Source organism: Hemicordylus capensis, chromosome 1 (assembly GCF_027244095.1).
Source record: "Hemicordylus capensis ecotype Gifberg chromosome 1, rHemCap1.1.pri, whole genome shotgun sequence".
Lineage (NCBI taxonomy): Eukaryota > Metazoa > Chordata > Lepidosauria > Squamata > Cordylidae > Hemicordylus > Hemicordylus capensis.
In genome coordinates, this window is record NC_069657.1 from 312,275,999 (window position 1) to 312,301,486 (window position 25,488).

Below are 25,488 nucleotides of genomic sequence, written 5' to 3' on the forward strand. Positions count from 1 at the left end.
ACAGAAGTACATGGATGAAATAAACATTCTTAAAGAGAATCATAAAAACAGACATGTTTGTGGATTGCTGACTGCACTATGGAAAGACCCTTAAAATCTGTTCATTAGCAGTCATGCAATATGTGCGACAATTCACCCCACCAAGGACAACATTCAGACCTAATTTGGGAGTGAATCTTACAGACATTTGCCGCACAATCCATGCATGTTTACTCAGAGCAAGTCTCAGTGTGCTCAGTGGGGCTTACTCTCTAGTAAGTATTTCCACAATTGCAGCCTTGATTATATTTGTAAAAGACATCTACTACTTTCATTTATAAGAAAATGTACATATACCCCACTCTGGAGCAAATATACTTGGCATTATATCTTAGTTCTATATGCATTTGAACTTTACCAGCTGGAATCCATTTTTAAGGAGCTTGCAAATTCTGGAGACTAAAACAGCTGCATCTAACTCAATAAATCTTACAAGTTTTTCAATAACTGGGGCCGATGTCCTACTGAGTATCAATATCTTGACTTTAAAAGTGAGAGTTCATTTGAGGAAGTTTTATCCTACCACAGAGTTGTGTATACTCATATCAAGGATTTCCAAAGTATGTGTCAAACACTACGGAAAGTAAAGCTAAAATTCTATTTGTGCAGTTTTTGGTTTTGGTTTTAATCATGGTCTCTGCACTCCTTGGCAACACGGGGAAAAAGCAGAGCTGGATAGTGATAAAAAGACAAAATAATTTGTAAGGAAAGATGTCATAAAGAAGGTTAAGGAGCTATATAAAACAGAGACGCCTGCCCAGCCTACTTCTCGTTTTAGAGTTTAGCAACACTGCTTAGATCGTTTCCAGCTTCTGCACTTTGTCAATAAAAGAGCAAACAGATTCTAAGCTACTTATAAGAGAGAAAGCAACATTAGAGAATTTTTTTCCAAAACATGCCCTATATTTACATGTGTCTCTCACCTAGCTGCCCACCATTCAGTCCCATTGTATACACTGCTTCTTTGGTCCACAGTACTGTATGAAACCTGCCTGCAGCCACACCAATCACCAGTCTTCCTTTAAGATTTTTTGCTTGAACCTGTATGAAAGCCCAGAGAAACATAAGTGACATGTATCATGCACCTGAAAATACATACATACATACATACATACTTACACACAAAGTAGTACAGTACTGTAGTACTACAGTACTACATATATTTCATTATGTGCACAGAATTCATACATTCATATTTTAAATTTAAAGGGGGAAAACAAAGTTCTAATTAGCAAAATTTTACTACTCTGAAACATCTAACAACACTTAGAAATGCATGCATTAATATTATGACGGTAAAACCACCTCCAACTCAACTCCGTTCAGTTTTAGATGTCACAAAGACTGTTTTCTTATATCAGGTTTTAACTGTTTTCCATGACCTTCAACAGCTCTGATTTTTATTCCCAGCTTCGTGTGCTTTTATAACTATGCTATAATGTCGCTATGCTGTTGTGACTGGCTGACATACTGCACAAGAATACGCCAGCTAGTAACGTTGCATTCATTGAATTTGCTTAAGTTGTACAAGTGCGAAATCTACATTACACAGGAGTAGGCCCATTATATCCAGTTTGTACAAATGCAACTAATTAGGCTAATGTACTCTTCTTAATGTACCACTACAAGGGGTCAACGAATCAGATCCTGATAAAAGCATCGTTCACTTTTTGGTTCACTGCTATGCACTGCTGCTGACCATTGTTCACAATTTACACTCCTCCTATGAAGAATCATGCAGCAAGATTGGTTACAAACAAGGCTAGTGAAGTCACAGGCATGCGGCCATCCAGGTACGTAACAACCCGAAGCCACTTCTAACCAATCCAAAATATTTTGTCCAGCATGGGCAACAGATATGCCCCTCTGCCCCCTCTAATTTATAAACATGCCAGCAACTACCCACTTACACAAGTTTGGGGTTTTTTACCTGTCTTGGAACACTGCAGTTGGCAGGAGGTGGAAGAATGCCCAGCTGATGAAAAGTATTCAGGCCAAAAGTATACACACATCCATCTTCTGTTAGCACAACGGTATGATCTTTAGCTGCTGCCACCTGAGAACAATGATGAACTATCAGGCTTTCCACCAGTCTGGGAACCTAGAAGAGATTGACAAAGGAAACACTGCAATTTTCATATGCATCTCATAATCAGGGGTTTTGCCCCCTGTAATCAAAGCAATGCAAACTCTCTCTCTCATGCATGCGCACACGCACATACACAGTGTTCCTTATTGTGAAATCCAGGTTGCTATTAAACCATAGTTCATACATGCATCCTAGACTAGATGTTAATTATGTTAGATTTTAAAAGCTATTTTACCATATGGGACCCCGAGATTTCGGCTGGCCTTGGTAGCCAGTGACAGTTTGTGGTTTCCACTCTCCCCAAACCCACCTACAACTGCAGCTTCACTGTGCTTTGGAGGCACTTGCCTTTGGAGGCACTTGGAGCAACACTGTTTTCAAATGTTGCAAGCCCAGCATGAGGTCAGAGTCTAGCTCCATTCTGTCTCTCGCTTTGGGCTAGGGCAGGCACCACAAATCAGAAAGATATGCATGCCACTAATAAGTGCATTTGTGGAAATATATTCAATGAAAATGGAAAGAATTGCCATGCTGTTTTTTTCTACTGAATTTGCACTGATCTCACAACTAAGAAAAGAACACATCAGGTCAAAGGTAGCAACGAAAGAGATTATCTTGGCTTGCACTAAAAAGTAGCTTATTGCTTAAGCATTTCTGTAGCACACATCACCATCCATCCTTAGAGCTTTCTGAGTGGTGGTGGGGAATCTAGACTCATGTAAACATGAGGCATGGCGGGGAATCTAGACTCACGTAGGAGTATATGTAGACTCCTAAGATTTGAGAAAACGAAATCAAAATGTTAGTTGGTTTATTTGTGGATTATTACATTTAAGATATATGCCCAGTCTGTCCATAGTGCTCGATACAAAATATCCCAGTATTAAAACAGAAAATATTCAACATACATATGTGATCTACAACTCATTTTAGAGACTTACAGCAGCAAATGCCAGCCCAAACTAGCATGTTACATTTTATAGCCAGTAAACACAGTAACTCCCTGTGCAAGAATAAAAGCTGCTGCTGAATGCAGTGCTTCAGAAGCTGATTTTGCTATTACTACATTACATTTATATCTCGCTCTTCCTCCAAGGAGCTCAGAGCGGTGTACATGCTTATTTTTATCCTCACAACAATCCTGTGGGGTAGGTTAGGCTGAGAGATACATGACTGGCCCAGAGTCACCCAGTGAGTTTCATAGTTGAATGGGGATTCAAACTCAGGTCTTCCTAGTCCTAATCTAACACTCTAACCACTAGGCTATGCTGGCTATGCTGTCAAAATAGAGATAAACTACTTTAAGAAAAAAAAGCTAAAATGTATGCACATAAGGCGGCTTAGTGGCTCAGAGGCTGTTTCTTAAAGCCACTTTTTACAGTTGAAGACACTATAGTTTAATACCAAGCAAGTCTGTTCATCACCATGACCCAAGCGTCCTCCTTGACCATGCCCACAGGTGTAAACGTGTCCTTTCTGGGAAAGAAACACGGAGTGAAATTTACAGAGCACCACCTACGGAGAGAAGCAGGAGGAGAGAAGAAAACCATTAAGCAGAGTTAGCCTTTCTTTATAATTTTATCTTTTTCTAGTATCTATTTTGCAGTGGTTTGTAAAGAGGTCAGGGCTCAGTTTTTTAAATATAAATTAAGATACTCATCAGCATGTGTAAATAAATTGCATATTCCTTTTTTGGAAGTATTACACAGACTACACAGAGAATCCTGCAAGAAGGCATGGCACAAGAGCAACAAAAAGTTACACATTTTAAAATAAGTGCCATCGTACTTTCGGGGGGGTGGAGGGGGATTACTAAGCAATAAAACTCAGCATTGATGCCACCATAATCCATATGTTAAACATACATGAAGGCAGGACTTTGCAGCAGTAAATCTGTTCTTTCCACTAATACATATGAATTATCTTCAGTCTAAATTGACTAATGGGGCACTCTGCCAATACAAGAAAGTTCTGACGTCTCTCTTGGGAATATATATCCAGACAAATAAAATTAAAGTACTGCTTCCATTTCAATGTGATATCCCACTCCTCATTATCGTTTTAAGATATATCTCATCTGGGCTACTCTCTTTCTCTCTCTGCCAAAAACAAGCCTGATGGGAAGAGGGTTCTGAACCTTTGCATTCTGCAGCTATTAAACACTTTTTCCTTTTCATCTCTGAACAAATGCACAGACTCAAATATACCGATACAGTTAATATTGTGCTACTATTTGTATTAGATATTTATGTCTGTCTATTTTTTTTTAAGATGGATTGCATCCGATATAAGAGGCCCATGCATACATAAGTTGCTGCTTTTCCATTTCAAATACACAAGTAGGCTTAATTCCTCATCCTTCCAACAACCTCAATTTTGAAAGGAACAACAGTGAATAATAGACACAGATACACACACACACATGTGTATGTATCATTCAATGGTTAACATCCAGAGCAACAGAGCATGGATGCACCATAAGGACATGACCCCGCTCCAGAGAGTTTCCCCAACTACTCCCTGTGCCTACACACACAGCAGGAGGGGAGCAGGTTTTGATGCTTTGCTCTGGTTCCAGAAGTGCTCTGTGTCACCTGAAAGTACGTCCCCAAGGGCTGCATAGGTCTCAGAGACTTATTTCCAAGGGACAGGAGGCACTTCTTGAGCCAGAGAAAAGTGCTGAAATTTGCTCCCCTCTCTGCCTGCTGTGCACCTCATGCTGCTTTCCGGTGTATTCATGCTCAGTTGCTCTGCATGTCAGCCACTGTTTTTGGACATCTGCATGGCTCCATTTTTCAGGTTATACAGGAAGCAAACCATTGTGCACTGGATGATCACTGCCCATCACCTAACACCCGATTACTAGGATTTTTGCAAAGAATGCTGAACTAGATGGACCCCAGTCTGATCCAGTTCAGCTCATATTCTTAAGGAAGAATATATACTTGTGATCACTAAACACAGATCAGTCTTGCAAGAGGTCCTTACTTTTTGCTTTGTAAATTCAACACGTTTCCTTGCACCAGAGAGGTTCTGGTGAAGGGGGGGGAGGTCATGTGCTAGGGATCAGCAAGGTCATGTGCTAGGGGTCAGCCTAGCCATGATTTATTTGATACAATCCATATGAATTCTGTATTTGGGAAGTGTATCCAAGTACAAAAGGTAGCACAAGCAGCTGTTTTGGTTATATTGACCAGAATCTCTGACCATAACTAATAACCCTGATTACTTTACTGACTAGTTTTATCATTAAATGAATTTGGGGATGAGCAACAGACAAAAAAGAAATCAAAAGGCAAAACAGATCTTCAGATATTGAAGCAATTAGCAAAGCTTTACCTGACATTACTGAAATGGCAAGAAACCTATCCCACTGAATGTGAAGAATTAAAATTAAAAATCTGAACTTAAATAGCTGCATTAAATCAGTTAACATATGAATGGGACAGAAGTAGTAACACTGAGTTTATTCAGTGTTCAGCAGATGCCCATATAATATTTGTACCACAATCAAACACAACATGTATTTCCCCATCAAGGCTTAGTTATTTCCAAATCCAACCTGCATTTTTAGAATGGAAAGGAAAACAGAGTGTCAATGAAGTTCCTTCATTGCTGGCAACTACCCACAGATGTAAAGGAAAAGGAATGTGTAAAGCATTTGACACTCTGTTTTCCTTTCAATTCTAAAAATACAGGATCTTTGAACAATCTTCTTCAGATGTCTTCCCCACATGTCTGAGCAACTTGGAGGAAAAGTAAAGTGTGCCATTGAGTCGGTATCGACTCCTGGTGACCACAGAGCCGTGTGGTTGTCTTTGGTAGAATACAGGAGGGGTTTACCATTGCCATCTCCCACACAGTATGAGATGATGGCTTTCAGCATCTATTTCAGATATTGTTAACCACACAGAGACGAAAGTTTGGGGCAGTGTACAAATTTGATAGATAGATAGATAGCTGTTGCTTAATATAGGTGTTTCCCATAGTCTGGGAAACATACCAGTGGGGATTCGAACCGGCAACCTCTGGCTTGTACACGGCCTAAAAGCAAGGATCTTAATAGCACTAGCACTAGCACTTACATTTATATACTGCTCTATAGCCGGAGCTCTCTAAGCGGTTTACAATGATTTAGCATATTGCCCCCAACATTCTGGGTACTCATTTTACTGACCTCGGAAGGATGGAAGGCTGAGTCACCCTTGAGCCCCTGGTCAGGATCGAACTTGTAACCTTCTGGTTACAGGGCGGCAGTTTTACCACTGCGCCACCAGGGGCTCTTTTAACATAAAAGAGGAAGTCTAAGAACCTAAACTAGGATTTCTACATGGAATGGTTCAACTCTGAAGGGAATATATTTTATACTAACAAAATTAAATACTATTAATATGTATGAATTACCTGCTTGACATTAACACCATTCCTGGGAAAGAGATCCAGCAACTCAGGATGATGTTTACTCTGTTGACTACCATGTCCCAAAGTAAAATTTATGTTGTTTCCCCAAGTGTAGACATCTGTAGGATCTAACACAAAATTATAAATGCCATTTGAGTTATATACAGTATAACCTCAATATTCGCGGATCCAGCTCCAACGGATTCGCATATCCATGGCTGGGTAATAGACACCCGGCCTCAGTATATGCAAGGGAAAATATTTTAAAAGGGTTAGATCTGCATATCTGCAGGCCGGGGTGGCCGGAAATGGCCTCAGAGGTCATTTCCAGCTGCCATTTTAAGATCTTGAGCCATTTTATGGCTCATTTTGAGGGGAAAATGGGGGGAGACCTAATTTTTGGCCGATATTTTACTCTTGGGGGGGATTGCTGATCTGCTGGGGTCCCTGTGTGTCACTCACTAGAACTGTATCAAATTTGGTTCAAATCCATTAGACGGTCCACAAGTTAGCCCACTTGGGCCACAAACATTTACATGTACACCATCTTGAATCGGGCTGGATGACATCATCACAAACTACACCACTGAGGTGTCCCTATGTGTCAGTCACCAGAACTGTACCAAATTTGATTCAAATTAGTTAGACAGTCCATAGCTTAGCCCACTTGCACCTGAAACGTTCATGCATCTGTCATCTTGAATTGGAGTGGATGACATCATCACAAACTATGCCATTGAGGTGTCCCTACAACTGTATCCAATTTGGTTCATACTGGTCCAGGCATTACCAAGTTGACAGAGGGACATGGACATGGACAGTTGGGTGATCTCAAACTCAATTAAAACATCACAATGGGTAATGAATGGATCCAAGTTCTCATTCAAGGGAAGAGGGCATGTACTAGCCCTCTCACAACCCTAGACAACTCTATTGGACATGAGCTTCCAGAAGCAATGAGGGCAGAAAAGAACTGCTTCTTTGCTGCGCAGATTAGCAGACAGCTTCAAATGCACTCTGTGTTATAATCTGTCCAATTTGAGACGAGTCATTCTCCACTTGCACTCTAGCCATCTACCTTGCCACTTTAGCCCCCATAGTTTTCCCATATACCAAGGGGCAAATTTAGAAGGGAGTCAGAGATGGTGCTTAGAGGCAATCATGTCTACCACCCTAGAAAGTTCATTATTCCAAGTCTGAACTAGGGCAGCGACAGAATCACTGGCAAAACCAACCATAAAGATCCAATAGCCTTTTCGGGCAGATCATCCTAATAGGTCTTTCACCCCTGTGGAAGAAGGTTGTGTCTGTGAGTCCAAACTTAACCAGATTGTGGTCCATCCATGACAACAGGGAAATAACATGAGTCCCCACCCACAGAACACCATCCTGATAAGAGCAAAAACCAAACCTAGACTGTGACCAGCCACGTGTGTTGGTCCCAAGACCACCTGAAATAGGCCCATAGTTGTCACGGCCGCTATGAATTCCTGAACTGATCCTAACACATTGGTTCCAAAATAAACATTAAAGTCCCCCAGAACTATCAGTCTGGGAGACTCCAACGCCAGCTCCACAACCAAATCAGTCAGTTCAGTTAGGGACTTTGTTGAACAATGTGGAAGAAAGGATTAAACCCTCATATCTGCAGGTCAAGGCTGCCTGGAAATGACCTCAGTGGTCATTTTGTGTTTGGGAGCCATTTTATGGCCCATATAATTGGGAAAGAAATGGGACAAAAATGGCAATTTTCAGCTGATTTTGGGCCCCCTGGATCACTCTGCAGTATGGTAGGGCACTGGGGGGGGGTAATTTGGAGGGGGAATGGGGGCAAAAACTATTATTTTCAGCTGATTTTTGGCCATTTTGAGCAGTCCAGGAACCTAACCTCCCTGATTCCCATAGACTCAAGGGCCCGTTATTTGTGGATTCGCTATCCACAGCCCCCCCAAACCTGCACAAATAATGGGGTTCTCCTACATAGGCCAATTCCCTGACAGGAACCCTGGTAAGGGAGATATTACACCACAGCCCACATCCTCTCACTTGCTCCACAACAGAGTATCCTGCCGGGAGAAGCTGGGCCCAAACTGGACCACTAGCCTCCCCCATCCGGGGGGGAACTCCATCATCTGCAATCAAATCATGGAGGATTTATAGCTAAACGGAGCCACACAGCTGTTTACAGCTAAACAGTGCCACAGAGCACGAGTAATAATTTAGCAGGATACAATAAACATAGTGTGCTGAATCTACATTTTAGGCTGCAGTCTAAATCATTACTTCAAAACTCCTATAGGTCAGAAACTCCCACACAGCTAGATATGCAAGCTGTGCAAAGTGGTGGGCTGCACACAACAAGAGAGGAGGAGGATCAAGAACAGCTGCAAACACATAGAGACAGGACAGCTGCTAGGACTGGTGATCACAATGCATTTTAAAATACAAAATACAAACCTGTATCAAAGGAACATTTATCCAAATGCATTAGAAACATGAACGATAGAAGCTGTCCTGCCTATATGTTTGTGAGAGATACACCCAGGCAAAACAAATCAACCCTCTACACTTTACCAAGACTACCCACCTCAAGCCCTCAAACCATTTCATAGTGCCCTAAAGTCACCAAGACTGTACTGGCAAACAAGGCTCTCATGCACGTACTGCCAGGGACGAGGGAGGCAAGTAGCTGGGTCAGGCTCCTGCACTCCCCATTAAAACACACAACTGGACTCTGTTTAGGGATTGTCAAACAAGCCAGCGATGCTTAGCAAACAAGGCCATTTGGCTATACTTGCCAAGGAACGCTGCTTAAAATTCAGAGGGAGAGTCCACCACAGCCTAACAAGGGCCTGCCCTTGGTGTCAGTGTCCTCCCACGTCACTTTTGGGCTGAAAGTGGGCAAGTAACAGCAACTTTTGGGGGCCTCTGCCAGCTAACTGCTGATTGCCCTTCTAGATGTACACCTGCTGCAGAGGATATTGCAAGTGGAGGGACTGATCCAGTTTCCAGCATTTAATAGGATGCACACAGCTCCAGAAGTTCAGCACGATCAAATGGCCACACGGCACTGCACACTATACATATTTTTTTCTAAAAAGCCATTCTGCCTACATGTTTAAACATATCTGCAACCAAAATGATCCTCTTACATGACGTACCAGTTTTTGTGAAAGTGACATGGGCTGGTCTGTCCTTCATTACAAGATCCAAAGCAGACAAGCCTTCTTTATCCTGCAAATACAAGTTCACTCCATGCTAATAGCAGAGGTGAGAGGGAAGAAAAGAGAAAGAAAAGATACTGAAACTGGCAGTCTTTTTTGAAGACCAAACAGGCACAGCCCTTTCATAACTTAACCTGATTCCGATTTGTGGAATGAATTATCATTCATTCCACAGGTCTGAATTAGGTTATTTCACATGTGCAAACCAAATATTTTCAACTCTGTAGCTCGACAGGCACTATATTTACATATATAGGATGATAGGGATGTGCACGAATCTTTTCAGAGGCCCTTTTACGAGCCTCTGAACAGGTTCGAACCCTGGCCGGCTTGAAGGTTAGACAGTGGGGGGGGGGGGTGCCTTTAAGGGTGGGGGGGATGCACTCCCCCCACCCGGAATGTTTCCCCCACCAGCATACGATTTCCAAAAAGCCCATTGGGGCGGCAGAGGACCTCCCTGCCACCCCGTTTACCAGACATACCTGGAAGCACTAGATGCATCTGCGTGCGTCAGGCACACGCGCACATGTCGCATGCACCCAACACGCGCAGGTACTTCCAGGTATATCTGGTAAATGGGGCAACAGGGCAGCAGGGAGGTACACTGCCGCGCCGATAGACTTTTTGGCAATCATGCGCCGACGAGGGAAATGTGGCAGGGGGGTGTAAGTGCTTCCTCCCCCACCCTTAAAGGCATCCCACCCACCATCAAACCAGCCCCCGCCAGTTCCATGCACATCCCAACAGGATGACACTGAGACTTTGGCACAGCAGCACCCCATCAACAAAAGCTCCTTCTGTAAATGGAAGGACCCCTTCCACTCACATAAGTTTCCCCCAGGGGCACATCACAGTTTTGGATTATACCCATCAGATATTCTTGGGAAGGAAAGATAGAACAACGCATTACATAAAATTCATCAACCAGGTTTAATCATTTCATGCAGGGACAAACCAACATTTAAACAACTCATTGCAGATGGATGAGTTGCAAAAAGAATGATCTGAAAGAAGTAAAACAGGATCAGATATTACATATCAGTTCAGTTCAGATCATTCCTATTATGTAAACGACTAAAGAAATGCTGCCACCGAGAAACTTGTTCAATACTAGTAACAAGTAGACAATGTTTCTGAAAGTACCCTCCAGGAGTTAAACTGAACCTGAACGCAAAAATTAACAAACCCGCCCCCACCCCCGTGAATTGGAATTGGAAACAAATCTAAAATATCTTTGTTACCTTAAACCTGAAGCAGAACTGAACCTTTACAACAATAAGTGATCACTAGTTCAAAATAAGCAGCATAGTACTGTAATGAGTTACTCACCTTTCAGGTATAAAATTAATGTTTTATTTTGTGGTGTTTTTAAAAGTCAATTGAATGCATTTTGTTAGTTAAAAAAGAAACCTTAATTTCCCCCCTCAAATAAGTTATTATTGTATTCATTTTACAGAGTAACTGGAGAGCTAAAAAATACTGATGAACCTGAACTGAATCCAAAATGTGTAATGGTTCAGCTCTCTGATCAATACTGAAGGTGTTCACCAGAGAATTTCAGTGTGTATGCTTTTCAGTTCTTGTGAATCAAGGTTAAGCTTTTGAAATCATATAAAGTTCATTATGCACAAAAATGCAGAGGTGGCTGGCAGCCAGAAAGGCAGTTACAGGTTCTGCACACACACAGAGATCCCTACAGTTGAAAAAGATCCCTACGGCGGTGTATTTTGCTCCCACCTTTTACTCTTTTTTAAAAAAAACCTGTAGCACAAAATTATTTTTACATTAAGATTGTATATATTATTTCTCTATAATACTTATAATCATAACATAGTAATGACTTCTGTTTACAAAAATAAACTATAACTTGTTCTTTTTAAACAGTTACACACACACACACACACGTTTCCTTTGGTTTCCCTTAACCTCTTACGTCAGATTGCCACCACCACTTTACCTGCACCTGGCAGTCCAGAGAAAGCAGTGGCTGTCGGGCAGTGGTCTGATTCAGAAGATTCTGAGGAGGAACTACCTGACCCACAGCCCACCCCCCACCCCCGCCGCCCCATACAGTCCTGCTTACAGATTATAGAACAGCAGGAGGTTGCCGGGGAGCCACTGCCCTCTCCAGATGGGGAGGAGCCAGGACCAAGCAACAGACCAGTGAGCTATGTGGCACGTCGCCATGACTGCAGAAAGGAGCAGTGTTTTATACAGAGAAGAAGCAGCCGTTTGGCTGCAAAGTCTGACCAGGGAGTGTCTGAATCTGTAACTCCAAAGGCAGGCGGGGCCTTAATTGGCTTCACCTGGCAATTAATCCTGAAGAGGTATCCATTCAGACCGCTCACTCTGTACCATGCTCTTCCAGCTCCTTGCTTTGGGCACCTTGTTCCTGATTGCTCCTGTGTTCTTGACCCAGTGCCTGGCTATCGACTTGTGACTCTCTTCGGAACCCCCTGGACTACGCAACTGGCAACCGACCCCTCCCGTGGCATTGACCCTTATTGGACTTGGCCCCCCGACTATGATTTATGGACTGACAATTTCAAGGTGGTAATTTCCACTGACTTTGCTTTGCCACTAGTAAAAACTTATCCTACACATTCCCGCTGTTGTGTGATTTATTGCGGGAGCACGCGCCCTATGACAGTGGCAGCAGTTAAGAAGATGTTGTAGTCATCAGAAGACATTAGGCACAATACACAGTGTTGAACAACTGGAAACACTGACCTTCAGCAGAGACCATGCACAATCTATATGCCCATAGAAGATGCCTCTGTGCAAAGCTGTCCATCCTGACTCCTTATCTTTTGCCAACAAATCCACTCCATTCGTTTCTGCCAGCCAGTCAAGTACACCTTTCTTACCACAGGAGGAGGCAAGATGGAGGGCATTCCTACCAAAGATATCCTTGCTCGTGGCAGCATTGTAGCAGTGAGACGTAAGAAAGGCCTTGATCTGGCCTTCACTTCCTCGGGTCACTACAGAAACAATATCCAAAGCATGCTGCAGCGAGCGACACTTCAAGGTACAGTCAGGCAGGCAACTCATCTTAGGCTTTCCTAAACTGCTCCCTTCTGTAAGAGAAGCCCTTGTAAACACCCCAAGGAGTCCTGCTTTCGCTGCTGCTGCTGCTGCTTCTTCTTCACAAGTTCATGATTTCCAGCTATTGAATTACGTTTCATACAGCTGCCATGGGAATCATTGTGCTGTTAAGGCTTGGCACTTAAAAAAATAAATATTTTCATCAATATAAATTTATATTTCAAGTCTTCATTTCTTTATCTACAAAATATTGTAAAATTGTCCAGGAAGAAAAACTTTTCCAGAAGGCAAACAAAGGAGCGGGGAGGGGGATTCCCCCTCCACACTTTCGAGTCCTTTTAGATCTCCATAATTGCAAAGGAGACCTGCAAGAAGAGAAGGAAGAAGAAGAAGAGATTATAAAACATTTGAGATATGTACATCTTCAGCAGAAATGTGGGTGCTGGCATGAAATATTATTCTGTCTTTACCCATCATGGATAGAGAGCACTAGGTTTATTGCTTAAGTGTTAAACTGTGTACTCACTACCCAAGAAAATGTTGAGACTGAACTCTAGATTAAAGTCCTCAGAGATGTAAGGAGAAGCTCAAAAATACATAGATAGAACACTGAGGGTTTGAACAGGACTCCTGGGGTCAAATGGATTCAGCTTCTGGGTCCTGCACATCCCCTTGTTCCTTCCCATCACATTTAAGCCCCACCTATAGCTCTGAGAGAGAGAATGTGGTTGCCGACACCGACTTCATGGCATTTAATCAATTGCTCTAAACTTTCTCTTACACACTTATAGGACCCTAGCAAATACCAAAACAGCCTAACCCACTACGATGGATACAAGCTCAAAAGAAATAAAATAATAATAATAAAAGCATCAGGACAGATAACTAACTCTGTGCTTTCATCTGACTGACAAATTTAACTTTTGCCCTAGTCACTGACCACAGATCAGATTCAACCAGAGCAGTCAACTATTTTAAGTACAATACTAGAAGACTTCTTGACATAGAATATTAATGGTTCAGCTCAAACCTGTGTCTGTATGGAAGAAGCCACGGGGAATCTCAAGCTCCCATTCACCCTGTTCCTTTCCTTCATGCACAATTAGATTAGAAACAGAGCTTCTGGTTTGCAGTACACCATTTCATCAACATGCAGCAAACCATGGTTTGCCCTCAAACCAAAAGCAAGCAGCGGTCACAGATTTTGTTTTGCACAAACCTTAGTTTACCACATCCAGACTAGTATGCTTATACATGTACAAGCACTGGCAACCTGGTTTAAACATGACACTAGCTGTGTAAATCCAGCATGGGGAAGGTTTGTGTTTACTGCATTTCATTTTCCTAGTGGGAAATAGTCTTGATCCAATGTAGAATCGAGGCACAGCATATGTGCACAAATGTCCCACTGCGTTCTGTTTTCCACATCAGCCCCTGCCCACACAGTGTAAGGAGACCTTTTCAGGAGATGATGGGAATATGGGCGGCACACCAACCTATCACTATGCAAGTTCCTCATACAAGAATATCTTGTACAGTGCACGGGAGGAGGGCTGGATGGGGTATGGATAGGCCTTCCATTAACAGGAATGATCTTTGTGCTACCTGCATGCAAACCCATGAGCTCACACTTGTGGCAGAGTGAAAGAGACATGGGGAAACTCTAGAAAACCTAGAAGGACTGGAGTCTTCTACAGAATCATTATGGGTGCCAATACGTGGAATGAAAGAAAGTGTGTTACTAGGGAAGTGCTTCGCCCTCCAGAGCAAAATGCTGAGAGTGACGTGGAGTTAGTGAAGCAAATCAGAGAGGTGTCAAAGAGAGACAATAATAGTGAGTAACTTCAGTTACTCTCGCATAGACTGGGCAAATTAACTTGCGGGTATTAACACGAAAAATTTCTAAACATGCTAAATGACTATGCCTTGGAACAACTGGTCATGAAACTAACAAGAGAGAAGGCAACCTTGGATTAATCCTGAGTGCTGCCCAGGACCTGGTACGAGATGTCACAATCATAGAACCACTGGGGAATAGTGACCATAGTGTGATCCAATTCAGCGTATACGCGAGTGGAGCATTGCCAAGGAAGTCTAACACAGATGCATTGGATTTCAGGAGAGTAAAATTCTCAAAAATGAGGGGAATGGTAAAAAGGAAGCGGGGGGGGTCAAGTGGGTCAAATCACTCCAGAAAGTATAGAACTTATTTTAAATCATAATAATAGAAGCTCAGTTGGACCGTACACCAAGGATGAAGAAAGGTAACACCAAGTTCAGGAGAACACCAGCATGGCTAACTTGTAGAGTCAGGGAAGCTATAAAAGGGAAAGTTGTTCCTTCAGAAAATGGAAGCCCTGCCCAAATGAAGAGGACAGAAAGGGACATAAACTTTGGCAAAAGAAATACAAGGAGACAATAAGGGATGCAAAAAGAGAGTTTGAGGAGCATATAGCAAGAAGTGTCAATGGGAATAACAAAAATTTCTTTAAATATATCAGAAGCAGAAAAGCTGCCAGGGACATGGTTGGACTCTTAGATGATAAGGGCATGAAAGGGATGAATAAGGAGGTGGAGAATGCAGAGAAGCTGAATGAGTTCTTTGCATCTGTCTTCACAGTGGAGGATAATGACCAAATACCTGCTCCACAACTGAGCTTCTCAGGCCTGGAGGCTGAAGAACTGGACCAATTTGAGGTGACGAGAGAGGATGTTCTAAATTGTATTGAAAAACTAAAAATTAACCAACTGCCAGGGCCAAATGGTATCCACTCAAGTTTTGAAGGACCTCAAATTTGAAATTGCTGCTCTCCTAGCAAAGATATGTAACTTGTCCCAACAGTTAGGATCTGCACAAGAGGACTGGAAAGTAACTGATTTTCAAAAAGGTATCCAGCGGGGATCCGGGAAACTACAGGCCAGTTAGCTTAATTTCTGTGTCAGATAAATTGATGGAAAGTATACTTAAGGACAAAACTGTTAAACATACAGAAGAACAGGCCTTGTTGCTGAAGGAGGACCAGCATGACTTCTGCAAGGGGAAGTCTTGCCTCACTAAACTTTTGGAGTTCTTTGAAGTGTCAACAGGCATGTAGATAAAGGTGATCTGTTGACATACTAGACTTGAACTTCCAAAAACTTTTTGACGATGTTCCCCACCAAAGGCTCTTGAGTAAACTTAGCAGTCATGGGATAAGAGAACAGGTTCAATTATAGATTGGTAACTGGTTGAAGGACAGGAAACAGAGAGTAGGAATAAATGGACCAGCGCTCTTTAACGTCTTCATAAATGAACGAGAAGTTGGGGTAAGCATTGAAGTGGCCAAATTTGCAGATGACACTAAACTCTTTAGGATGGTGAAAACCAAAACAGATTGTATGGGGCTCCAAAAGGATCTCTCCAAAATGGGTGAGTGGGTGACAAAATGGCAAATGTGATTCAATATAAGTAAGTTTAAATTGATGCATACTGGGGCAAAAAAAATCCAACTTCACATATACACTGATCCAAGCTGGACACGCAGCTTGGGGTCAAAGCTGTCAATGACTGACTAGGAGAGAGATCTTGGGGTCATGGTGGACAGTTCGTTGAAAGTATCGACCCAGTGCGTGGCAAATGTGCAAAGGCAAATTCCATGCTAGGAATAATCAGGAAGGGGATTGAAAACAAAAATGTTATAATATTATAATTCCCTTGTACAAATCTATGGTGCGGCCACATCTTGAGTTCTGCGTAGTTCTGGACACCGTATCTTGAGGACATTGTAGAACTTGAAAAGGTGTAGAAGAGGGCAACCAAGATGATCATGACCTGGAGCATCTTCCTTATGAGGTAAGGCTACAGCATCTGGGGCTTTTTAGTTTGGAAAAGAGTCGACTACAGGAAGACATGATCAAGGTATATAAAATTATGCATGGAGTGGACAGAGAGGATTTTTTTCTCCCTCTCTCACAACACTAGAATCAGGGGTCATCCCATGAAACTGAAGGTTGGAAAATTTAGGACCATCAAGAGGAAGCATTTTTTCACAGTGCATAATTAATCTATGGAATTCTTTGGCATGGGATGTGGTGATGGCCACTAGTTTGGATGGCTTTAAAGGGACTTAGAGAAATTCATGGAGGTCAGGTCTATCAATGGCTAGCAGTCTAATGACTATAGGGCACTTCCAGCCTCAGAGGCAAGATGCCTCCAAATACTAGTTGCGCATGAAATACATTTTGCACTCCATTTCGCGCTTGGAATAGAACACAAAATGCATGAAACATTCCATCGGAACAACCAGGCAAGAGCTGTTTTTATGCCCATATATTGTAAGTGGTGGGTTGACACTGAATCAGAGCAACTTGCCAAAGGCCACGTATTGAGTTCATAGCTGAGGTGAGATTTAAGCCAGGGACTTCCAGCTCATACTCTCAGAAGCTACAGTAAATCAGCTCTTAGATTATTACAAGTAATTCCTTTATAAAGTCACACAAGCCTTATATTATTGATTGGGGAATAGTTCATCCATCGGTCAAGGTGTTTTCGAAGAACCACAAAGTTCATCATCCCATTAAAGCAAAAGTGAGAAACGCATATTTTAGTAAAGAATCCTATTCATCAATAAACGCTGATGTTCTAGGTATTGCAAAGCATTAACTGGAATCATTCAGTATACAAGACAATATTGTAAACATTAACATCAAATACCTATTGATCAAGTATCGGTTATCAATGCATAAACTAACAAAACAATCAATGTGTCCTATACAGATTATGAAACACTACTAATTCTAAAGCAGACTATCAAATATTAGAAATCAAACACCATCACTGTCATACTGACACTGAACATCAGATATCAATTATTTGGCAAATAAAGAAGGAAATTTACGAGGGAAAATATAGTATCTTTCTATTCTATTTTCCTCCTTGCTAGGGAATCTACTTTAATGGCTGAAAGATGAAGCATAAAATACCTGAACCTGCCAGGTACATCTCTCAATGACCTGGGGGGTGGGATGGGGCATAAAACATACAGCTTGTGTACTGTCAACCACTACAAAGTGTGTTAACAGCAGCTATTTAAACTATCAAGCTGACAGCAGAGGGCATAAAGGGAACAAAATGAAGGCAGGACAACATTAGTCAGAGTACTATTTATGACCTTGCTAAAAAAAACATAAATTGCTGACATCATGAAGTGTTTTTGACTCAGCACTTCTCTCCTATCTGTTACTTCACAAGTTGTGAAACAATGATAGACAAGTTCAGCATGCAACTGTCTCCCCAAGCATCTGTTTTACTGCAAGCCAGACAGCGTGTTTTTTTCCACCAAGATGAGCAATATGTAATTTCACAGTAACATAACCATATTTTATGGCAGTTATTGCAACATAAACAATTTCTAGTTAAGGTATTGGAAAGGAAAGCTTTCTTATAATACAAGGCAGGTTTCACAAAAACTTCAGCTATTTGATTAAGGAAAGAAAGAAGTCTATCCAAGTAAAGGTAAAGTGTGTCATCGAGTCGGTGTCGACTCCTGGCGACCACAAAGACCTGTGGTTGTCATTGGTAGAATACAGGAGGGATTTACCATTGCCACCTCCCACACAGTATGAGATGATGCCTTTCAGCATCTTCCTATATCGCTGCTGCCCGATATAAGCGATTCCCATAGTCTGAGAAACATACCACATAGTCTGGGAAACATACCAGCGGGGATTCAAACTGGCAACCTCTGGCTTGCTAATCAAGTCATTTTTCCGCCACACCATTAGGTGGCTGTCTATCCAAGTAGGTTGGGTTTTAAAAGAGTTGCATATGTGGGAAACTGAAGTCCATTAAATAATCTGTCAAAATGTAGGACTGAATTCAGACATGATCAATGCCACATTCTAATCCCACCCCCCAAAGGCAGAGAAGTGTGCATTTCGTAACTGAATACGTACTAGAAGTCTTGTACTTTGCTTCTCAGCTATTAGCTTCACGTTGTTCTTTATAACAGTATTATGACAAATGCAATCAGAAAGCCAGTCTCTCTCTTTCTTTCTTGACCATTATCCATAGCAACGTTAAGATTTTGAAGCAAATATGATAACCTGAATTATATCACCACTGCTTGGTGTCACATTGCTGTCAAGCAGGAAGCGCTCCTTTAATAACCAAGCAGGTCTAAGACACAAGAGTGAAATGTTCTTTTGTTTTTAACTCAAGAGAGAAAAGGACTTATTTGTCCATTAAATTACTGAGGCCAAGATTATGTGGCTGGATCCTAAGAAAACCTTCCTCCAGAAAGATGAATCTTTAAAATGCTACCCTATATTTTATTTTGGACCACTGCAGCAGCAAAACCACTATACCAACAAATTTGCCTTGCAGCACTTACACTAACATAACAAGGCTATTCTCAGAACCGCTTGAAAGTGGGCTAAGGGAGCCCAGCCCGCTTTCGAACAGTCATGAGAACCACCAGGCTCGCAGGTGAGCCTGGTGGTTCATCGGCGGCTAGCCCACCTAAACACCCCTCCCCTAAAACGAGATTAGTCGCCATGGCGCATGCTCCACGCCATGGCGACTCACAAGAAGACCCATGACCAGGAGGCTAAAACAAGCCTCCTGGCATCAGGGGTCTCCCCAGAATGCCCCACATATTATGAGACTTCCAGGGGGCAGGGGGCCCTCAATCCCCACAGCCCCAACTGGCTCCATGATGGAGCCAGTAACCATGTGGGCAGCTGATCCAGCTGCCCAGGGCTAGCTCCCAATCATCTGCAGGGAGAGCAGGCTTGTCCTGCTCTCTCCGCAGAACCCTATTAGGCTCTACTCACCGATCGTGTGTAGAGCCTCAGCTTCTAGGAACTAGTATGGCTTGCCACTGAGAAAGTATAAGGACATACAGTCATTTGTTCTGCAGGCCTCTTCCTTCAGAGCACTTGCTTTCTGCTTGTGGCATGCACTGGCCTGAACTAGATAGGCATATCTATGCTAGGCAGATGTTTCCATTTCACAGAAAGAACTTCATAAGCTCTTGGTTGTTTCCAACTCTGTGTTCTGAATAGGTTAATTTTAAGGGCAAAACTAGACGTTCAGGGTACCTGCGTGTCTGTTAAACTTGTCCTTGCCTTCATCATCTATAAAATGGGAATAGGGAGGATCTACTTTTTTACACCAAAAAGGAGGAAATATGAGAGGATTGCAAAAAGCACCCTCTAATGCCACCTCCTCACCGCCACCCCATCTCAACCAGAACTTTGCCAAGCAGGGAGATAACTGCTTAAATCAGCCAAGCACTATGAGGTAAGACAGGGGATTGAGTGGGTTTCGCCCCACTCCCCTGTATGCTCATTTTGGTATACGAAATAGATTCTTCTTCCCCCACTTCAAAGGTAAACATGGCAAATTCACCTGCCCTACCTCACAGCTCTTGGTTGATTTAAGCAGTTTTCCCCTGCTTAGCAAATTTCTGGTATCCAAGTAAGGGTGGTAAAGAAGGCAAGGTGGGTTTCACTTTCCTCCCCCATATTCTGGTTTGCCCCAAACATCTAGTTTGGTCCTGTGCTTTTCTGTATGCAGCAGTACAGGCTTTTAGAGAGAAACATTAATGAAATGATAAAACTAATGTTTATCTCACTCCTGTTACACAGTTAAAAGACACAAACCACCCCTAGAATCTATAAACATTTTTAAATACTTTGATTTGTAGTTGATATTCCACCACCTAACACACAAGCATCATTACTTACAATTAAGGCCTGTAAAGGTCAAACAGCATGGCAAGGCTAGAACAGAGGAGTGAACACACTAAACTCAATCCTGTTCATGCTAGAAGGACCAGAAACACTTCTGGGTGCTAGAATTGCATTCCAGTGACAAGCCAGTATGAACTGAAAAGCCTGAGTACCAAGTGCCGACCCCACAGCCCTGCACTAATAGATTCCAGGCGGACACTCTACTGAAAGTGAAAACAATAATAAAATGTAACAACATAAGCGGGCATTGACACACAGACTCCACCCCTCTGACATCCAGATGTTCACAGACAACAGGAAGAGGAGAGTAAAAGGACAGCAAACAAAGAGCCTTCTCAGCTCACCCCAGGCCATTGCAGGCCACAGAACATCTGCTAGGAATCAGGTGCCAAATAGCTTGCATCAGTGAAAGCGCTTGTGCAACAGCAGCTCTCTGCAGGCTCCCAGAAGTCTGAGCAGTCAGAAGGATTATTCAGAAGTGTAGTAACTTGTGCATATGGACCAAAAGTTTATAACTATTTTAAAGCCGCTCAGGTCTGGAACAGTTTTGCAGAAGACACGTTAACAGCTGCTTTTCACAGGCTAGGAGCATAGGAAGCTGCCATATACTGAGTCAGACCATTGTTCCATCTAGCTCAGTATTGTCTACACAGATTAGCAGCAGCTTCTCCAAGGTTGCAGGCAGTAGTCTCTCTCAGCCCTCTCTTGGAGATGCCAGGGAGGAACCTAGAACCTAGATGCTCTTCACAGAGTGGCTCCATTTCCTAAGGGGAAGATCTTACAGTGCTCACACTTCTAGTCTCCCATTCATATGCAACCAGGGCTGACCCTTTTTAGCTAAGGGGACAAGTCATAACATTGGGGCAGGACTCCATATAATAGCTCCCATTTCAAAAAGCAACTGTCACCAAGCTCCACCATCTAGAATCTGCCTGAGAGGTAGGAGCGAAACCACTGCAAAGCAGTGTCTCCTATCCCCAACTCCCTCAGGCGATCCAGAAAGACACCATGGTGAATGGCTACTGAGAGATTTAAAAAAAACAAACCAACAGAGTCACACTCCCTCATGAATGAACTTCTTCATAAATGATTAAGAAGTAGAGGTAAGCAGCGAATTGGCCAGATTAACAGATGACACAAAACTATTTAGGGTAGGGAAATCCAAAATGGATTGTATGGGGCTCAAAAAGGATCTCTTCAAACTGGGTGAGTGGGTGACAAAATGGCAAATACAGTTCAATGCAAGCAAGTGGGAAAGTGATGCATATCGGGGCAAGGAAACCGAACTTCACATACACACTGATGAGGTATGAGCTGTCAGTGACTGACCAGGAGAGAGATCTTGGGGTCATGGTGGACAGCTGGTTGAAAGTGTCGACTCAGTGCATGGCGGCTGTGAAAAAGACAAATTCCAAACTAGGGATCATCAGTAAGGGGACTGAAAATAAAAATGCTAATATTATAATGCCTTTATACAAATCTATGGTGCAGGCACATTTGGAGTACTGCATACAGGTCTGGTCATTGTATCTTGAGAGGGGCATTGTAGAACTGGAAAGTGGTAAGAAGAGGGCAACAAAGATTATCAGGGGCGTGGAACACCTTCCTTGTGAGGCAAGGCTACAGCATCTGGGGGTTTTTTAGTTTGGAAGAGAGGTGACTACAGGGAGACATGATAGGGGTATATAAAATTATGCATAGCATAGAGAGCAGATGGATAAAAATATTTCTCCCTCTCTCACAATACTAGAACCAGGGGTCATCCCATGAAACGGACAAAAGGAAGTACTTTTTAACACATCACAAAATCAACCTATGGAATCCTCTGCCATGGGATGTGGTGATGGCCACGAGCTTGGATGGCTTTAAAGGGGGCTTAGACAAATTCATGGAAGACAGGTCTATCAATGTCTAGTAGTCTGGTGACTGTAAGCCACCTCCAGCCTCAGAGGCAAGATGCCTCTAAATACCAGCTGCAGGGGAGCAACAGCAAGAAAGAGGGCATGCCCTCACCTCATCTCTTGCCTGTGGGTTTCTCAGAGGCATCTGGTGGGCCACTGTGTGAAAACAGGATGCTGGACTAGATAGGCCTTGGGCCTGATCCAGCAGGGCTTTTATGATGTGCTTATGTTAAGGTCCTGGGTTCATTTACACAGTCAACATTTAGAGTTTGGAGAAGGCAAGAATATTTTCAGAAAATACTTCTTACTTACTGAATTAGGTCAGTACTTTTTTCTGAGAATTGTGCACTGCACCAGAGATAATCACCCAGTTACTATGCACATAATCAGTTATCTCATGATGAAAGAAAGAAAGAATCCAGAGCTTCTAACCTAAACAGTGTAAGCAATCAAACAATGGCATATGCTGAGTACTGTCAAGCTGAGATAAACAATCATGAAAACAGATCTTCATCAAGTTACCTTTGGAAACAATTTAGCTATACAGCACAAAGGGATTTTGATTCTGGGTGGGTGGGGAGGTAGGTAAGTCCTGGGCAAAATCAAAGTTTAATATGCCAGTCCTTTTAGGAGATGAAGGCACGACTGACACAGAGATGTCAATTCTGTGAACTTTAGGTCTGTTGTAAAATTGTAAAATTCTGTTTTTGTGTATTTTCTGTACATACATTCCTCCTTGGCTTATGCAAGTTTAGGGGGCGGGGTGTGGAGGGAGCCCTCCATTTTCTCCAGCATTATTTAGTAAATAGCGAGAGCCTCAATTCATATATTCTCCTCTCAAAGCTCCCCACCTTCTGTCTGTCATGCCTCTCAAACACCTAGGGGAGAATCCAGAATAAGTCCCATTGAAATTAAAGCACTTACATTTAATCATGACTAACCTATCTCATTTCAATGGTACTTAGTCATAACTAATTTAGTCTGGATCCTCCCCTACTCTTTTGCCTGGCAGTATTAAGACCTTAAAAAAAAAGCTTTCTTAATGAGACCGCCTATCTGGCTTTTGTCTTCTCCCAAGAATTGCTACCCCTGTTATTGCTTTCCTGACAGCAATCTGTAAAAACCACACCATCAGAAATGCAGCCAGCACACCATTTACCTCCCATGTCTGCCCACACTAGGGAAGTCTGCACCTGTTGAAATTTTGCCTCTCGTCTCATGCAGTGATTAAAGGCATAAGGGTAAGGGCGTAGGGTAAGGCTTATATCCTGCCTGCTTTCCTACCTAGCCACCTTTGTTTCCTCTCCTTTCCTTTTCCTTCCCTCCTCCTCCTCCTCCCTCCACCACCCCGGCGGCATCTCCACCAGCCCTCACCAGTTGCTAGATGAATGGGCTCAGACGGCCACAACGGGACGCGCGCTGCAAGGCGACAAAGCTCATCCTCAGTGGCTACGAAGAACTCCGCACTGAGCCAGGAGAGCTGGCGGCGAAACAAGACAGAAGGGCTGGAGCGGTCAAAAACCCAGCCACGGCTACAACTCAGCAGCAGAAGGGACGGAGGAGGGCGACGACGGAACCCTGGCGCTGCGACCAGGTAGCAAGGGAGAGCGGGATTGGCCGGAAACCCAAGCATCCCGAGCGCCGATTGGCTGGCAAGCGGCTCACGCTCTGAGCCCAGAGCTTAGAGACTGACACGCAAGAGAGGCCCTCTAGGGGTGGCGCTAAAGGGCGAGCCCCTATGAAGGGCAGGGCCAAGCGGGCTCCCCCGCTCCATCCGCGGTTGGTTGCAGCTGTAGCCCACGTGTCTGTCTTGAAGGAAAGCCTATGGGGTTTAAGGGGACTTCTTCTGCTGCGGGAATGCAAGAGGCTCAGGCTGCACAGGGAAGCGCGCCGCGGAGCCGCCCCTGCTCGCCCGCCTATTTGTTTCCAGAAGGTCTGCAGCGCGGCGTTACTTCGGCTGAAGCGCTCTGACTGCGATGGAGGGAAACTCCCTCCCAAGGAGTCGTCGTGGGGAGATGTGCAGGACAGGTTGACCCGCCTCCCCCCACGACCTTGCTGTACATGTCTAACTGGAAGAACGCAGTCGCCCTTTGGCGCAAAGAGATGGCTCTTTCCAGTAAGAGTGCCGAGGATTCAAGCCTTGAGGTTTCGATTGCCTTTACTTCAGTTTGGTAATGGGAATCCTTTAACGTGTGCAACAATCTTGTTACATTAATGTGGGCATTTCCATACCATACAAATCCCATAATACTAATACATAATATTGTCAGTTACATTATGTTAGCAACCCAAGTTAGCAACCCGTGCTAACTTGGCAAAGAGGCACCTTTTAAACATGGCGATTCTCTTTATTTAGCAGGGGGAGAGTAACTGGCCTTATCCACCCCCAGCACAGTACCTCCAGTGACTGTTGCTGGTGTCTGTCTTGTGTTTCTTTTTAGATCGTGAGCCCTTTGGGGACAGGGATCCATCTTATTTATTTATTATTCCTCTGTGTAAATTGCCCTGAGCCATTTTTGGAAGGGCAGCATAGAAATCAATCAATCAATCATGCTTTTCAGCCCGCCCGCCCCCCAAAAAACAAAACCTCTCAAAGTGGTTTATATAGCAAAGTGAATAACATGGTTCCTTGAAGGGGCGTTATGCTGGGATGAACAGTTGCTCTTCCGTTGCAGAGAGCCACCACTTCAAAAGGTGTCTCCTTGCTCTGTTACCAGGGGTAAAATTCCTTGGTGCTACATAGTGTTTAAAACAAGGTCCTTAATGTAAGCTTTTAATCTAAAATAGATAAAGCAGCCAAACACCAAGGACTGCCCCCCCCCACACACACACACACAAAACCAAGAACATGGTGGGGGGAGTAAAGGAAGCAAAACAAAACAAAAAAACAGCCCTGCAAATATCTCAGTCAGTAACTAAAAGTGATCATGATGTACGTATAACATAATCTGCATACTTTAGGGCAAAAGTTAAGTGTGCAACTTTTCAAAGAGCCTTTTTTAAACTATACCAAAATATTTTGAGAGTTGCGAGCATCACACATGTATATAATGAA

At 43.1% G+C, this 25,488-nt stretch overlaps 1 protein-coding gene across 3 annotated transcripts in view; it reads right to left on the bottom strand.

Annotated features, from left to right (window-relative positions):
* IBTK (inhibitor of Bruton tyrosine kinase) overlaps positions 1-24,050 on the bottom strand; it is a 59,171-nt gene extending 35,121 nt beyond the window's left edge. The window contains exons 1-7 of one of the 3 annotated variants that reach the window (XR_008314167.1): positions 23,808-24,050; positions 12,484-13,163; positions 9,691-9,787; positions 6,533-6,657; positions 3,533-3,643; positions 1,970-2,140; positions 963-1,080 (exon numbers count right to left, since the gene is read on the bottom strand). Coding sequence is in view for 2 of the 3 variants with exons in the window: in XM_053287084.1 (XP_053143059.1) it covers positions 963-1,080; positions 1,970-2,140; positions 3,533-3,643; positions 6,533-6,657; positions 9,691-9,787; positions 12,484-12,804 (943 nt within the window). In the remaining variant the exon portion in view is untranslated. The remainder of the gene's footprint in view (positions 1-962; positions 1,081-1,969; positions 2,141-3,532; positions 3,644-6,532; positions 6,658-9,690; positions 9,788-12,483; positions 13,164-23,807) is intronic. The other 2 variants (XM_053287084.1, XM_053287083.1) reach the window with 2 other exon arrangements.
* Between the last annotated feature and the right edge of the window lie 1,438 nt (positions 24,051-25,488).